Source organism: Papaver somniferum, chromosome 7 (assembly GCF_003573695.1).
Source record: "Papaver somniferum cultivar HN1 chromosome 7, ASM357369v1, whole genome shotgun sequence".
NCBI lineage: Eukaryota > Viridiplantae > Streptophyta > Magnoliopsida > Ranunculales > Papaveraceae > Papaver > Papaver somniferum.
In genome coordinates, this window is record NC_039364.1 from 257,611,223 (window position 1) to 257,628,799 (window position 17,577).

A 17,577-nucleotide genomic window follows, 5' to 3' on the forward strand; every position below is an offset into this window, starting at 1 on the left:
AACTAACTTCTTACTTTTTGTCTTCTAGAAGTCATAATATAATTCTGAATGTGTATCAAGTATCAACGCGCTATAGAAGTCATTTTGAAACAGTGACGCCAAACTAAACTTCAGTCACTTCAACTTCAGTTAGTGAAAAGTAACTTCTTCTCGTTGAAGTTTTCCAAACACCCTAAAAGAGGTTTATCCAAACAGCCTCCTAGTATCCGTAGGACAATTTTGTCATTTCATTTAACCCTTCCTCAATAAAATCCCTAAAGCTCATTTCATTCGAGACAAAACCCTAGAAGAGTCTCAAAAGCGGTGGTTTCTCTTCATCTTCTTCCTCCGTCTCTTCCAAAACTAAGCTTTCATCAATGGCAGCCGCGGCGGTGAGACCTCTGGTTACAGTCCAATCCCTAGAAGGAGACATGGCTACTGACGGTGGAAGCACCGTTGCCTTACCAGCTGTGATGACAGCTTCAATCAGACCTGATATCATCAGATCTGTTCACGCCCTCATCTCGAAGAACGCCAGACAACCTTACGCTGTCAGCAGGAAAGCTGGTCATCAAACATCTGCAGTATCATGGGGTACCGGTCGTGCCGTTTCTCGTATCCCTAGGGTTTCCGGCGGTGGTACTCACCGTGCCGGTCAAGGAGCTTTCGGAAACATGTGCAGAGGTGGAAGGATGTTCGCACCAACACGAATCTGGAGAAGGTGGCATCGTAAGGTTAACGTGAATGAGAAAAGGTATGCTGTTGTTTCGGCTTTGGCTGCATCTGCTGTTCCTTCGATTGTTTTAGCTCGTGGTCATACTATTGAAGGTGTTCCTGAACTTCCTTTGGTTGTTAATGATTCGATCGAAGGTGTTGAGAAAACTAACGCTGCTATTAAGGTTTTGAAACAACTTGGTGCTTATGCTGATGTTGAAAAGGTGAAGGATAGTGAGAAAATCAGGCCAGGGAAAGGTAAAATGAGGAACAGGCGTTATGTGTCGAAGAAAGGTCCTTTGATTGTTTACGGTACCGAGGGATCTAAGATTGCGAAAGCTTTCAGAAACATTCCTGGTATTGAGATTGCTAATGTTGAGAGGCTTAATTTGTTGAAACTTGCTCCTGGAGGTCATCCTGGTAGGTTTATTATCTGGACCAAGTCGGCGTTTGAGAAGTTGGATTCGATCTATGGTTCGTATGAGAAAGCTAGTGACAAGAAGAAAGGATATGTGTTGCCTCGATCGAAAATGGTTAATGCTGATCTTGCTAGGATTATTAATTCTGATGAGATTCAATCTGTTGTTAGACCTATTAAGAAAGATGCTAAGAGAGCACCAATGAAGAAGAATCCTTTGAAGAATTTGAATACTATGTTTAGATTGAACCCGTATGCTAAGACTGCTAGGAGGATGGCTCTTCTGGCCGAAGCTCAACGTGTTAAGGCTAAGAAGGAGAAGCTCGAGAAGAAACGAACCAACATTTCAAAGGTATATCTCATTTTTCATTTCTTTCTTAATTTGTTAATATGTTTGTATGGTACTTTGTGGATAACGTTGGTTGATGTGTTAGCTTATGAAGTTTGTAGCATGTAATTGCTGATTTCTAGATTTCCCTTGGAGCATGTTTTTGCTGTACTGATTTATGCTAATATTTGTTGGTTGGTATATGTTCATATGTTGATATGTGTATTATCAATTAGAATAGAGTGTGATATTGATGTATACATGCTTTGGGTGCCCTAGATTTCAATGTGATGTGAAACACCTTAGTAAACGTTCCTGCTGGTTTGACCGATAGTTATTGCCTGGATCTTGAATCCCTTAGCACCCACTAAGCCATGTTCGTAGAATAAAATTTGAATTCGGAGTTGCAGTGTACATTAGATTGTATTTGTAACTTATATTGGATTATTGTGTTTGGACTTTTGATCCCTTTTTAACGTAGTCAGGTGAATAATGTGGGTTGATGCATTGGTAAATGAAGTTTGTAACATGTAATTGCTGTTTTCTAGATGTCAATGTAATGGCGTTTGTGCATGTAATTACCGTCTTATGCCAGTGTTGTGTGTGAATTGTACGAGTGTAAGTTTATATGTTGATGTATGTATTATCAAATAGTATGGAGTATGATATTATGCCTAAACAAAGCAAGTCTTGTAATCTTTCCCCCTCCTATTTGTTTCATTTAGATGTCTACATGCTCCGTGTGCCCTAATTTTACTACTTGCAAGTGTCTAGTATTGGTAACTTTCTCCATGTTGTTGTTCATTATGAAAGGACAAATACCTTAGCAAACTGATGAATGATTCTACTAGTTTGATTGATATTTATTTCCTGGACTTAGAATGTCTTAGTACCAACTAATATGTAGTATATGCCATGTTCATAAAATAAAAGTTGAACTCAGAGTTCTCTTTTTGAAATCTATTTTGGATTTGTTGGGTCTGGACTTTTGATTCTTTTTTTAACTTGATGGGCTAATCTTATTTGTTTTTGGTTTTGAAGGAGGAGTCAGCTGCAATCAGGGCTGCAGGAAAGGCGTGGTACCAAACTATGATCTCAGACAGCGATTACACAGAGTTCGATGTCTTCCAGAAGTGGCTCGGTGTCTCTCAGTGATTCTCTTGCAGTTTTGTAGTTTCTGTGGGTGGATTTTCTTGAATACTTGCATCTCCTTTTGAACTAGAAATTTAGTTGCGTTGTTTGGTTAGTCAGTTTTAAGGGTAAGACCGATGAAAGACATGAATTTAAGTCGCAGTTTTTGGATCTACAATACATATGGCAGCTTTTGTGTTGTTAAATTTTGCTTGCAAGTACTTGTTACTGCTTGTATTCCTTTTCCCAGTTCAGTGAAATATTCTAGTTCGATATTTTCATATTTTAGACTTCATTTGTGCTGCATTTGATTTTGAATGTCTGTTTATTATCTGCTGGTCCTTTGTAACTAGGGCACTCCCGTTTTGACATGGCAGCATACTATGGTTCTTTCATGTTTCACAAGACACTAAGTTAAGATCGATTCACAAAAATGGTTCTTTCATTTTTCAATGTATTGTTAGCTCTGTCTTTCATAGGAAATTTCTTTGTCTTGCCTTTTCATGCACCCATTAGTTTAAACTAAGAATCTGGTGTTGCTATTGTTGTTTTCCTAGTCCCCTCATGGTGACTATGGGGGGACTGGAAAAATTAGGGGGGGACTGGAAAAACAAAACTACATTTGCTCAACTCCTTTTAACTCCCTGACTTTATAGGGATTACTTCAAGTAGTTCAGTATTTTATTTGTTTAGTTGTTTGCTCTCAGAATTCTGCCAGGGGATTTTTCTTCTTTTATATGTGTGGTGGTTGTGAACAGGTTTTTCAAATGGTGTCTGGTACACCTAATGTAGTTGATGGATGTATACGCTTAACTTAGACTCTATAATTGAAGTAGAAAAGTAGACATACAGAAAGTAATCAGAAAACTTTGTATTCAATCACGGTTCATTAAGTCTTTGCTAGTTGTTGTATTGCGGTTGGCCTGGTAGTTCAGTGTTGGATATCCATTCACAGAGTGATAGACTTGTAGTTTCATATAATCAGCAGCGAACCAGTTTTATTGTTGGGGTTAGTCATGTCTTTGTTGTAGTGGTGTCTTTGAACCCACAATGAGGATTAGCTGAATATTGGATTTTATTGCGATATCAAAATCCTGGCAGAATTTTTGAGAGCTAGGAAGACTCTTGGCAAGTTATATTTTAAAAATTGTAATGCGGGATTTATCTGATAGTCTTCTTTTGCCTTCGAATGGTGCATTTTAGTGATTGTTATGACTGAACCACTTGCTATTTGTTTCTGTAATAGAACGAGCAACTTAAATCTAATTGTTAGCCGAGGCAGCATTGAAGCCATCTTCTTCTCAACCTTGTACACCCAACTCTGGTTGCAACTAGTACTCTGCTGTTCTCTAAAACTTCTCCTGATTCCCGATGTTTTGGGTGCTGCTGGGGATTAAAACCAACGCCAAGTAGCCGCTGAGTTCTTAAGCAGATCCTATGTCTTATCTCAGCATGTAACTCTTCATTCAAAAAGGGATGAAGCTACCGGCCAGACCACGATGGCCAAATTTAATGATTTTGATAGAGATAGTTGTTGATTTGTTCTCCATTTTAATCAAAGGGATTTCAGTTCTAAGGTTCTTAAGAGGTCAAGATGTGATTTCAGTGGGGAGTGATTGGACTTTTCCCTCACCTAACTTCTCTGTAGCAGCTGGTACCGCCGGTTTTAGCACCCAACATGAAGATTTGGAGAGCCAACTCTAAAGGGCAGTTTGCCATGAAAGACACAAGGCCATCTCAGCCCATAAAAATCATGGGTATCGGCATTCTCTGGTTTGGTTCAAGATGCACATTCCCAGACACTCTAAAGGGCAGTTTGTCATGAAGACTAGAGACAGTCTATTGCTCATCTGTTTCATGACTGCCGCATCTCTGCTCTTATCTGGAGTGGTTTGCTTCTCAAGTTGGGATTTACTAGAGGCTCAACTCATTCTTGGGAAAATGAAATTCAGTGGTGTCTTTCTTACTTCGCAGGAACTCATCTGATCAGTTCTACTATGAAATTGGCGTTCACTGGATTCATTTACCAGATTTGAGGGAAAGGAATAACATAGTTTTTGCTGCTAAGAAGAATTCTGCTTTACAAGTCGTCTTCTTATTATTCAGAGGACATTCAGCTCAAGATAAGTGCTCATATCAGGTCATGCAATGACATCCCAGATAATAGAAGGTTTATGCGCAACTGGAATGTGGACAGCTCTTTTATTCCTAAAATTTGGAAACCTTGTTGGTGGGTTGGCCCTGAAGGAGATGATATCATGATTAATTCTGATGGTTCTTTAAAAGAAAAACTCTGCTGGCTTTGGAGCTATTCTCAGGACTAAACATGGTGGGGTTGTGGATTGTGTTTATTGGGGTAGGCAGCCTATTTCAGTTTCTGCTCATGAATTACAGGGGGTTGAGATTAGCCATTGAGAATAATGTGCAGAAAATTCATTTTCCTTCTGGTTACCAAGATTGAACCAAATCCACCTTGGAACTTGCTGCATATCTGGATGAGGGTCTGTTGTTTATTGGAGAGTTTTGCAAGTGTCAAATTCAGTCATTGTTACAGGGAAACTAATAGCAAGTTTGTCCGATTGGTTTCTAGTCGGTTCAATTTTGAGTTTCAAGGTATTCTGTTCGAGGATAGTACTCTCGTAGTAGAAAAGTGTAGTCGGTAGTGGGATGTGTGCCTTGTGTCTATTATCTTGTTTTGGTTTTGGGCTTTAGCCCAGCTGATTGTATCAAAACAGAAAAACAAGAAGTGATCCAAGAGAAAAACTATAGAAACAAAATACAAAGAAAGGAACTCTTGTTTGAGAGAAATGAAGGCATTATCTTTCCTGTGGTGCTTTTGGCAAAAATACAGAATGTAAAAAGCAGTAGACTACTTATCTTGCTTTCCGATAAACCCATTTCCTCCCTCTTTATCTTGCTTTCCGATAACCCATTTTCCCTATCTCCTCGGTTAAAAGGTAAATTTTCCTATTCTACATAATGTACGTGTCAGGTCAGCCATTCAGTGATCTACTTACAACTGAACAGCTTTACAACCGCCGTCTCGCTCTTCCTCTACCACTATTGCTTTTCCGGCCGCTGTTACTTAATTTGCTATTGCTGTATCCATCATCATAATCTTCATCTTCTTCCTCGTCATAATATCCTGTTTCACGACCAGATCTCCCGCCTCTAGAACTTCTGGCAGGTGTAGTAGAACTTCTGGCAGGTGGACGTTTTCGTTTGATATTACAAGTGTACATTGAATAATCCATGGTGTCTTCCTTCAGAGCTACCTTAAATTCCTAGACAGAGACGAAACCAATACACGTGGAGTTAGAATAGCGGGATCTTTGATAGATGATGATAAAGGATGGTGAACAGATATGACTAGCTTCAAAAGAAAATGGGGACATGTTCGTTTACCTGGTATCTTTCCACAAATTGTTCGGAAGTGGTGGGTATGTTTTCGCGTATCTCGCCGATGTTGAGAGGAATGGTTTGCTTAGAGAGAACTTCTCCTGGTTTCAAAGGTTCACTTGGAGAATATGCCTGTTTAAGAAATTAACCGAAGATATTAGATATCATATACTTTCACGGTAGGTTGAATAAATTAATGAATATAAAAAAGATTTATTTTGCTAAAGCGAGAATATCATGGTAAAGAGAAATTCGGGGCACTATTACCTGACATCGAGCATCATCTAAATTAAAGGTGATTTTTAGGTGCCTTTTAAGCTTTAAAAGGAGCTGCAAAGCTGTTGCAGTTAGACAATCAACCTGTATTGAAATACCTAACCTTTAGTTCTGAACATAAGAAATTTGTACTCATATATTAAAGGACCAGCTAAGAAAGATAAAAGTCCACAAGAAATCAAGGATCAAAGAGAAGACACGTAACCATTTGTTTTCAGTTGTATAATACATAAGAGTTATTATTTTTAACTTTTGAGAATACCTGAATATCTTGCATATCAATTTCTATTAGTCCACCAGAGTCACTTGAGGCCGAAGAATGTCTTTTTGAATCCTCCGTTGTTATGTTACTAGAGACAGGGGATGGTGTTGCATCCTGCTGAATTCTTCCGTTCTCCAGTGGAGTTGTTTGAATGCCAGTTTCCATGAGCCGAGAAATCAAGGCTTTCAAATTTGCCTCCAGGGCACCAGCTTTCACTTGTATTACTCGATTAATTGAATATATCAAGTAAAGGGGCTCATCAGGAGTTGCGAACGGGAGGGAGGCAAGGATCTCTGTGCTATACCTAAAAAGCAAAAGCAGATAATTTTAAGATCAAAAATGTAAAGAATGTAAAGAATCAGTCATGTGAAATGCGGCACTCACTTTAGGAATGGGATGAATGCTTCTTTCAATGATATTCTGCAGCTTGCAGATTCAAATTTGTGTACGACTGAGTACATAAACTTGTTCCTAGAAATACGATTTCCTCGAATGAGCCTGTAGATTCTAGAAACTCCAAGTCTCGCCAAATTAAAAGAGTTGCCATCAGCTTTCCCTTTAATGATCCCTGACCCTTTCTCCTTTGGATATTCAACAGAACGTAGGGTCATCGACTGGATAAAGAAAAATGACATCTGGAGTCCATCACCCAAACGGCTCTCAAAGAAAGACGGATACCTACAAAACATGATAACCTGATAAGAAATCATGTTTTATTGAACTGAATAACTGACAACAATTCACTAAGAACATCCTGATGGTTTACTTTTCGTTCATGTTTCCTAGCAAATGATGCGCCAATTTTGAGTTGACTTCTTGCGGATCTGTTTCTAGTGCTATTAGATGTGGAACACATGTAATTGGGTGAACAAGACCTTGACGCAACACCACTTCTACAATCTGGTCAGAGAAACAAATAATCATTAAAACACATAAACACCACGAAATTTGATTACCCTAATATCCCGTCCCTAAAGTGCAGCAAAAGTCAATATATAGAGCGTGCACCCTAGGTTGGCGGATACAGACCCATACCAAAAGAACAGCAAGTCATTACATATGATAGTACATACTAGAGTGCACCCTGGGTTGGTAGATACAAACCTTGACAGCAGATTGTCGAACTTGTTCATTCATGTCCAAGCATACTTTCAGAATACTGTCCCAATATAATTGCACTATTCCTCCACAGATGTTCGTATCACCAGCACCTGCAGCAACAGGAACATTTTGTGCGGCGTCTGCATACTGGGTTGTGGTACTACTAGTTGTCTTATCTGTTCCCATTTCACTTTCAGAGTCCAGAAGATACTCGTATACATTTTGCAATGCTTGCATCTGGTTATTGAACAAAGAGAATTGGTGAGTGTGGAAATAAAAAGCAAACATGAAGAGAAATAAAGAAGAGAAATAACATATACAAGAAGAGAAATAAAGAGCAGACTTGTAATCTGATATGGAAATCATACCTTAAGCCGGTCGTCAGAACCGGGTGCTAGTGTGGCCTCCAAGATCTTCCCAATATCTCGTTGTAACATATATTCAGGTTTGGCGATCAAGACAAAACCTAATGCCTACAGAATTACAGGATACTTCTTAGCATATAAATGCATTGATATAAATCTGCCACACTGTGCAAACTTGTAAAGGGCGACTCACCTGTAGTGCTCGGACTTTTATGACGAAATCTTCAGAACAGAGGTAGCTCATGAGTAAACTGAGGCTCTTGTCAAATAGTATGTTTTTGTTGTCAGATGTGACCATTAACTTGCTACCATATCGGATGAGCAACCCAAGACAAAAGAGAGATCGCCCAACTTGCTGAAAATAATAAACAAGACATTTTCTTCTCCTTAGTTAGAAAAATATTTTGCTAAAAGTCACTGGATACATAAGCATAAGCATGAGATATGCTGTTATATACAACCATTTGGCTGTTTGCAATAAGCTAGGACCATACATGGTAAACCAGATCTCCCTTATTTGGCGACCCACATGGATCTTCCAAAACTGACCGAACCAAATATGAACAGTCAGAACTCATATAACGCTTACTGAAGTGTGGTCTAACCTGCTTGGCATCATCTCCAAGGGTGTCCAAACGCTTAAGAAACACTTGTATCAGGTATTCAATTAAGGAACCACCCTTTTGCGTTATTTTGCTTAGTGAGCATAAACACCTGGAAGTAATAAAACCAAGTTAAGATTGTGGTAACAGAATACAAGATTGAATCTACGTATACAAAAAACAAATCAAATAACAAAAATGTGCAAACATGAGTTTGAGACCATGTCCCAACTATTTTTATCTTGCCATAATGATATTACAACACATCGATTCCGAATCTATACATTTTGCAAGGAAATAACTGTAATGTCCTTTTGGATGCGCCAACAACTTATTCACATATTTGAAGCATAATAAAAACGACTCTTGTGCACTAGTGGCTTCCACCCAACTTAAGACAGTTTCTTAACTAGGCTCATCAAATTAGTATCTGTATCATGCCAAATAGATTCAGAGGTTATGAGACATTAGAGCACACTAATAGAGAAACTCCCTAACACAGATAGATATAACAAGGCGAAGTAAGTACTTAATGCAGGCATGGACAACTGTCAGGAAAGAATGCCGGACGATCATGTGTTTAAGGTCCTGTTCAAGTTCTTCGGCAACACTTTGAGGTGGCTTACGGAGCAGAGGCAGAACAGCATCAATAACAAAGATTATGCTTTCAAGCAACTGAGCTACTGCTCGATTATCACCCTACAATCACAAAAGAAGTGAGTGAGGGTCCAAAATGTATGTTCTAAAATGTTTTAAACTGGAGCAGGTCCCACTTACTACTTTTTTATGTTGTCGAACTTAATCTTGTTTGAAATGTAAACCTGCTTACTTAGATAGAATAAGAGAGGAGAGGGGAAACACATATCTAGCTACACTACTTCAACTTGGTCCATGCATGTTTATTTTTCCGGATTCTCAAGTTTCAAGAGGTGACTTTTTAACTGGCTAACTTAGTTTTCAACATGTTCAAATTCAGATACTCATGGAAGAGCGATAAGAAGCAACTTCAGCAACATGTTTACTATCTGTATTATAAAGTGTAACAAAGATCTCTATTAGGAATCTCTCTATCACAACCATTAAGGAGGGACTGCTGCAAAATAGGAAAACTGACAGAAAGATTACTCTCTATGACTATCAGATGCATCACTGATTGAGAATATTCAATCAGCAGAATGTTTTAATAGAAATAAATCAAAGTGGAAGAAGCAAATAACCTGGGTCTTCAGGTACGGCTGGAGAGTAACAACAAACTGAGATGGATCGGATGCTGGAGAGCAGAGTGTTGGATCCACCATACAGAAAGAGTGCAAAACAAGGACATAAGGAAGAGCATGCACCTCCACCTCCCCGTTATCTGTTTCTTCTACCTGCAAGGAAGCAGATACAAACAACAGTCGAAACTCAAAATCATAAGCACCTAAACATTCTTCAGTAAAGCAACTGAGGGAGCCATGAGCCTGACCTGCAAAATTCTTTCTAGTAAGCACTTGCACATTAGCTCACATCTTTTGCGCACCATTGCCAGCGACATTGGACTGATACCAGCAGCTTTAGCCGATTGAGGGAAAAAATCAAGTGCTAAGTTGCGCTTTAAGATAGTGACAAGTTGTTGATGGTTAGACATCTTTCTTAACATCTCAACAATCTGTTCAGTCTTCTTTGCTACCTCCAAAGGCACAGAACTACCATCTCCAGCAAACTGTGTCTGTGCGCGACTAGGTTCCTCAAACCAGAAGTCGTAAAATGTTTTGCAAACTAAATCCTGCCAGATTCAATCTAAGGTTCAGAGATCACGGCGGAAATTTAATTATACATAATAGTAACCAATTAATTTTGGCTTTTGGACAAACCTGTATACTAGATTCTTCATCACTAACACGAGAAATTATCTGAAGGCACGCACTAGTAAACTCCGAGAAGTTAGCATTAGAAGTGCACATGTCGCGAATAATTTTGATAGCCCGTTTTCGAACACTCACTCCAGTATCCTTTACTCTCTCAGCAACTTTTTCAAAATACTGAAAAGCCATGCAAAAAAAACGCGAGGATTTGATTACAGGCTATTTATGTATGCTGACAATAATATCTGAAAGCTTCATTTCAACTACCTTTAAACCAACATCAGGATGAGAAGCAATATGCCTCCCAACAAGTTCCAAAGCAGCTTCCCGCACAGAGATGGCAGAGTCACAAAATCTTCCTTCAACAGCAGATTGAACACGTTTTTCACATAAGACCTCCGGATCGGCTTCAACAATCAAACTGACCTGTTCCAGATATGAAAACTAGTAAGGCAAGAATACAATAATACCGGCACAACAGAAAATCATCACCATCATGGTTACAAAATCAAATGTACTTGAAGGAAGAAGAAATGATCTTACTGCACGTAATGCTTTGGCCCTGATTACAGGAGAGTTCTCCCTTAGACTCGCCTGAAACAATTACCCATCAAGGTATCAGCCGTTGCCCAATCTTGAGAATGTAAGCAAAAAAATCCAGAACATAAACATACTCACAAGAAGCATGCAGAGAATCTTATCAAATCCTCTAGAAAAAGAATTTTTCTGCCCAAATGCTAGGGATATCTTTTTGGGTGAGGATTCTGTTAAAAACATGAAAGAAGAAACAAAGTTGATGTCACTGGAGTCTAGAGAGGGTGAACGGTAGTAAGCCAGCTTTCTTGAGATTGGATCATTCCTTGTACCAGAGACAAAGATAGAACCTGCAGGTAATTGGCTCTGCTGATTATACATCAAGAAAGTGTAAACTATTTCAGAAATCATTGCTGAAATACGAACCAGCGGGCATAAAGGGTGCATCATCAGTCGAACCAGCTCCTTGCCTGTAATTTAAAAGCAGTTGCTGAACAATTTCCGTTTGTGAAATCAACTCTGAAGCTTCAGGAGCACCTTCTGTTTGAACAAGTTCCTTTTGACATCATCATTGTGAATGGATTTGAGGTGAGATTGTAGACCTGTCAGCTGCTTCTTCCCGAGGCAAAAATGACAACACCAACCCCGAGAAGGAGCATCGCGTTCAGTAACTCCCATACAATCTGTATGAAACATTCTTTGACAGTCCTGACATAAGAACACTGTTTTTCTACTTCTTCCATCAAGACAAATAGAACATACATCTCTTGGGTAACTTTGATCAGCATTATCTTCGCCACCCAACTTGTGTAAAATCCAGAAACTCTCCCTGCTGCAAAACACGGCATCACGTTTCAACCTAGCAGCAATCGTTCCAAGGAGGTCAATGGCCAGACAGCGTGCAGCTACATCTTTAGATTTCAATCCAGCATTCTGAAGAAGCAGGACACAGAGAACCTGCAAACAATTTTGAATTAGCACACTAACAGAGGCTACTTGTGTGGTAACCTTGGAAATAAGATTTATCACCTCAAGAATAGGAGCAGATGCTGGATATTCAGGTAAGTTCAAAGTCGACAGCAAATCCATAACAATATTTTCAATGATAACTTTAACTTCAGATGCATCTTGAGTCTTTACAGTTGTAAGTCGCTGAAGAACACGAGTCCAGAAAAGACAGCATGCCTCAGTGGAAGCTTCATTGCATTTGGTGGGATAAGAAACATCAACTGAAGCATCTGAGATAGAGTCAACAGTTAATGCCTGTCTTAATATCACAGGCAGGTTTGCACTACTTTGAACCAACTGGATAAGCAGCGCAGTTATCATCTGAATCTGCCTTTGTTCTTCATCGGGTAGAAGGTATGTTCTCAAGGCACGCTTTGAAAATGGTAGTTTCCAAAGCAGCTGAACTGTTTCATCTATCAGATAGCTCCTATGTTGTGGGTATGAAGAAAATACCTACACTCAAATACGAATACATCATTACAGTAGAGCAAATGGCAGCTGAAAAGAAAAATTTAAGAGAGTAGAATCACAAATTACCCCGCAGATTAGACCGATAGCCTTTAATTGCAAGAGTTGGCAATTATCAACCAAGAAAGTTGAAAAACTAGTCTTTATTAATTGTAGGATGCAGCTATCAGGAAGGCGCTCGGTTGACAGTAGATCTCTAAGAAAACCAAGGATTGTACAAAGTTTCTGAAGCACAGCGTTTACAGCAGCAGCCACCCTAATATAAGGAAGCAGGGTTAAGTTAGAAGACAGCTGACTGAGGTCCACACATATTAAATCGTGGTATAAAATTCGTACAAACTTAGAAATAAAGGTAACAGTGGTAAGCACACTTGTTTCCAGTTGGCCTCCTTGCTTTAACACTTTTACTACCACGTCGCTTCTTGTTGGGCGAACTAAATTCAACATCATCTTCTTCATCTTCTTCACCTTAAATATGAGAAACATGATCAAAAAAGGGAGTTTTCAGTGTTTAGAGGAAAGGGGATTAAATGGACCATATGAAACTTAAAGGCCAGATGATATAATATAAAGATGAAGCATTACCATCATAAGGGCCGTTTTCATTTGGTTTATGTAGAGCACGGTATGATGGATCACAAGCACACATACTCTCCATAATCTGATGCCTTGAGAAATCTAGAATTCTTTCAATGACCTGGTATTGAAAAAATACGAGGAAAGACTCGGACAACTTAGATAACCTCCTTCGAATAAGCTAAATAGAGTGTGTAACATGCGCATCAGCAGCAAGAACTATAAATCTAGTAAACAAACTAGTGGGAGATCGAGAATACCTCTTCCTTGTATAGCTGCTTTGGCATGTCAGGATGAGTCATCACAGCTAAAGCTGCATGAATTGACTCTAAGGCACAAATTACCAGCGACATAGCATCTGAATCACCCTGGGACAAGCATAAAATTATATCAAACAAAAGAAGTGCACACTAATCCACAATATAAGTTCAAGGTTTTCTTGTAAAAATATAATGAACAGGTTTGTGCGTGAAACACAACCCACACCAACATTTTGATTGCAGTGTCTTGGATGTGTCAACAAATTTTTATTTTTCAAGAATATGAAATCATATTTGAGCAGCCATGCCAACTTGACAGTTAAAAGACTATTGAACTATAAAGTTAAAGAAACAAACCAATCAAGAGATCCTACATTCAAATTTAGTCTGGCGGTGGTATACGCAAAGTTACAACTCTAATTCAGAGATGATGTCAAAGCAAACATGCTTGGTAGTTCAAGATGCTAACAAGGTTGTCGTAGAAAAACAAAACAAAATAGGTGAAACATAATGCCTACACATGGAGCATATGCTACTCTGTTCTCTAAGGAAGCAGACTCATATTTACATTTACTTCCTAAATTTACCAATGCCTCTATTAAAAGCAAATCATTGAAATCAACGCTTCAATTTATTACTTACATCTTCATTTTCATCAAGGGATACACCTTCCGCTGCACGAATTTGAAGATCAAGAACGCTTAAAAGTCTGACAAGGATATCCAAAGGAACCAAGTGCAGGATTTTCTTTCCACGGATTGTCACTGTATCATTCACAAGTAACTTTAAATCAGTTGAAGATAACAACTGTGCATCAGCTTCGTCTTGATCTTCATTCAAAGTTTCAGCTCTGCTGCATAGCTCCTCCAATCTCTCAGTATAGCCTCTGATGATGCCATCTAAACATTCAACATCATTTACACCGTTATGAAAGCAAAACATAAAACAAAACACATATCACGTCAAGAGTGTCAATGGAGAAAACCAACCTTGAACCTCACTAGGATCCGGCTGGGTTAAGGTGACGTCATCATTTCCTTTCTTCTTAACTTTCTGTCTTCTAGTAGATACAGATGCCTGTGCACCCTGCAGTGATTAGTTCAATATGTGAGGGAGAAGAATAACGTAAAATTAATCTCTTGCCAGAGTAAAATAAAGACCCACATCCACACGATTTCCACCAGATTGATGATTAAGAGCTCCTTCATGTTTTCTCTGACTGGTAGAAGGTTCATTCTGTTCAACGGTTTTTTTTTCAGGTCTCGTACTACTATGATTCCGCTCCTTGATAAGACCTGAGAAACTTGAACAACACAGTATCCAATCAGGAGAGAAATTATTTACTTCTACTCTCTTGTTTTTCTCAATTTACTTTACGGTGTTTTGTGTAAAAAACAGATTTCTCTCGTGGAATAGTGACTTCTATGAAACAGATCACTATTCCACAGTTAATGTCTATATAAGATTAACTGTAGAAGGAACACACAAGAAGCATTCAATGCAAGTCAAACAAACAAATCTTGGGGTTCGTTTTTAATTCCATTATCCAACTTTCCTAACTTTCTTCAAAACAAATGCATGTGTGACTATTCAACATAGAGTCAAAGACATAGTAAAAGACATTTTTCCAAGAAACGGCAAATAAGAAAGAGCAAAAAAAAGGAATTAACTAATTAAGGAAACATGTTGAGTTAGACAATGAGGATAAATAAGAAACGATAAATAAGAAACAGCAGAAATACTATGATTACCTGGAATAGAGTACTCAAATGCTTCAGAATCATATTTGAGAACTTGGTGATAAAGGCTTGAAGGCTCCGCGGAAGTACGGGAAAGAGAAGAAACACCTTCTCTAAGATTCCTGCAGTGGCAATCGTATAATGTCAAACACAATTAGCATATACAATAAAAGCTTATAAGTAATAACAATTGTAGGTTTGTTCTCGTTCTTTGTTTGTTTTCACCAAAAAGTACAAGGAAATGTAAAAGGTATCTTCACAAATGTGAGATACATTGGTTTTGACCCAGTGGAGACTGATGATGTGTGCAAACTGCAAGAGAAACTCCATAGGTAAACCAATAATGTCATTTTGGCACATGATACCTTGCCATGTTAATTTAGAGTAACTAGCACATGATGTGCTTCATGGGTATAGCATATTTCACAGCCGTGAGCCGACACACAATGAGAAGCCTAGCATTTGCGGGGCATACAGGATTGTACATTTTAGAAGAGTAACAAGATCAACTGGTATATACACCTGAGTCCTTACTTTTCCAATTATCTAATTCAAGTTGCCCCCAAAAAGGTGTATTTATAACTCAGCAACATCTAATGCATTGATGAAACCGAAAATAACATCTAAACACACAAGTTTTGCACACGCTATGGCGCTGCCATGGAATCTGCTCTCGACAGTTTATTAGAGATCTATATTGTAAATCTGGGAACTGACGCAACTCTCCAATGGCCGTTATTTAAGTTAAGAGAAACAATAAAGAAGTAACAGAAAAGCAGGTTTTGCCAAGATATGACATGAGATCGTTGAACTACTCTGGTCTGTTACGTATGAGTGCTATTATCAACATGCCTTGAATTATTGTTCCCTAGAATTTACTATCTTATTCACAGTAACACATAGAGAAGTGGTAACGAGAACTTTAGACTGAAATCCACAATAAGTAAGTCACAACAGCATGTCTAACTGTGTGTTCTGTGGAAACATGTTATTGCAGAATCTCGCAAGGGGCCAAAGGATTAGTAAAAAACCAGTGTGAATCTGCATTTCCATCTTAATTCACACTGACCAAGGAAAAAAGATAGTAGTACAGGTACTAAGTAATGCTATAGTTGTAAACTGAAACGTAAAATAAAAGTAGTCATGATGTGCAAGTTCCCACATACTGCCAAATAGAAACTATAACAAGATGTAACAGCTAGGTCTGAAATTTCTGGTTGTGCTTGTTTGAATATGAAATATACCAGATAATCCTAACTCAAAATTCGAAATCATCTTCAAAACTCAGGAAACATATTACAAAAACAAAACAAAAAAATCAACCTAAATGACAATTACAATCCAAATGCAAGCTTTTATTTGAATCTATTCAAACATCATTGTAGTGGTTCCAACTCCAAACAAAAAACAATAACACCAACAACTTCCAATTAGACGCATTTCTCAACATAATTACCATTCTACAGCTTCAAATCTTGTGTGCAAATCAAAATTGACTTCAAAACAACAGAATTTCGAATTGAAATGCTAAAATCTCAGTAAGCATATTACAAAAAACTTTAACCTAAATTTACAATTACTAAAGCTTACATTTGAATCTATTCAAGCATCATTATAGTGGTTCGGACTTTAAACAAAAACAATAAGGCCAACAACTTCCTATTAGACGCATTTCTCAAAACCAAAATTGACTTCAAAACGCAGGAATTCCAAATTTAGTAAAAATTTAACCTAATTGGCAACTAACAGTTATAGAACTCAGTAGAACAGCAGAAGAAAACTTACAAGTAAGAAACATCAGTGTGTCTAAGTAGATCTGCAATCTTAGTAGCTTGAGCAAGAACATCATTCCGATTCGCCGACCTATTCACACTCGCTGCCGTCGTCGTCTCATCATATAATCGTAGTTCTTGATCAAGAGCACCACAGAAAACCGGAAGTGAAGGTAATGGTAAACACGGAGCTACTTCTGAATGTAGCGTATTCGTTAATCGACATGCTTTCTCGTACCCGAAAAACGGAGGATTATTCGAAGTAGAAGAAGACGAATTAGAATTAGAACTTGTCATCATCGATTAGATGAAAATCAATCAATCACAGAAAAATTAGGGTTGAGATTTCATAGTTTTTGAAAGCCCTAAAAAAAATGAAAGTGAGTAGAGACGAAGAAGCAAATGGGCGGGGAAAATGGGATGAGAGGAAATTTATTGGGATTTTTTCTCGGAAGCGGATGGATTTTTCTTTTTTTTTGTTTGCCGTCTTTTTATGAGAGAGCATTTGAGTCAAGGAACAAGGAGGAGAAGAGTCCAAGTGCGGAATTTACTGTAGTGTCCTTGTTGCTTTCCGATAATAGCAAAACTTCTTTCAAAATCTTGGTTTTTGAAAATGCCCACCGGACACCGAATCCAGTCCATGATATTTGTGTGTGCTCTGACTATGCTGCTTTTTTCTTTCTTCCAATGTACTAGGAAAATAGCGCGTTTTGTTTGTGGTGTACGTGGTGGAATATTTATCAGTTTGTAGCAGTGGAATATGGTTCTTTTTTTTTTCTTTTTGTTCTTGAAAACCAGTAA

At 38.3% G+C, this 17,577-nt stretch overlaps 1 protein-coding gene and 1 pseudogene across 1 annotated transcript; one reads left to right on the forward strand and one right to left on the reverse strand.

The window, feature by feature from the left end:
• The first annotated feature begins 260 nt into the window (after positions 1 to 260).
• On the forward strand, positions 261 to 2,865 carry LOC113300185 (60S ribosomal protein L4-like). The gene is made up of 2 exons (XM_026549380.1): positions 261 to 1,463; positions 2,481 to 2,865. The coding sequence occupies exons 1-2, from the start codon at positions 357 to 359 to the stop codon at positions 2,592 to 2,594; spliced, it is 1,221 nt and encodes a 406-aa protein (XP_026405165.1). The 5' UTR covers positions 261 to 356; the 3' UTR covers positions 2,595 to 2,865.
• Positions 2,866 to 5,317: 2,452 nt separating this feature from the next.
• Positions 5,318 to 17,259, reverse strand: LOC113300186 (annotated as a pseudogene).
• Between the last annotated feature and the right edge of the window lie 318 nt (positions 17,260 to 17,577).

Excerpts from the sequence above, each read along its gene's own strand:
- LOC113300185 (XM_026549380.1), top strand. The coding sequence starts at position 357 with ATGGCAGCCGCGGCGGTGAGACCTCTGGTTACAGTCCAATCCCTAGAA. Across the intron at positions 1,464-2,480 it reads AACGAACCAACATTTCAAAG|GAGGAGTCAGCTGCAATCAG; the intron begins GTATATCTCATT and ends TTGGTTTTGAAG.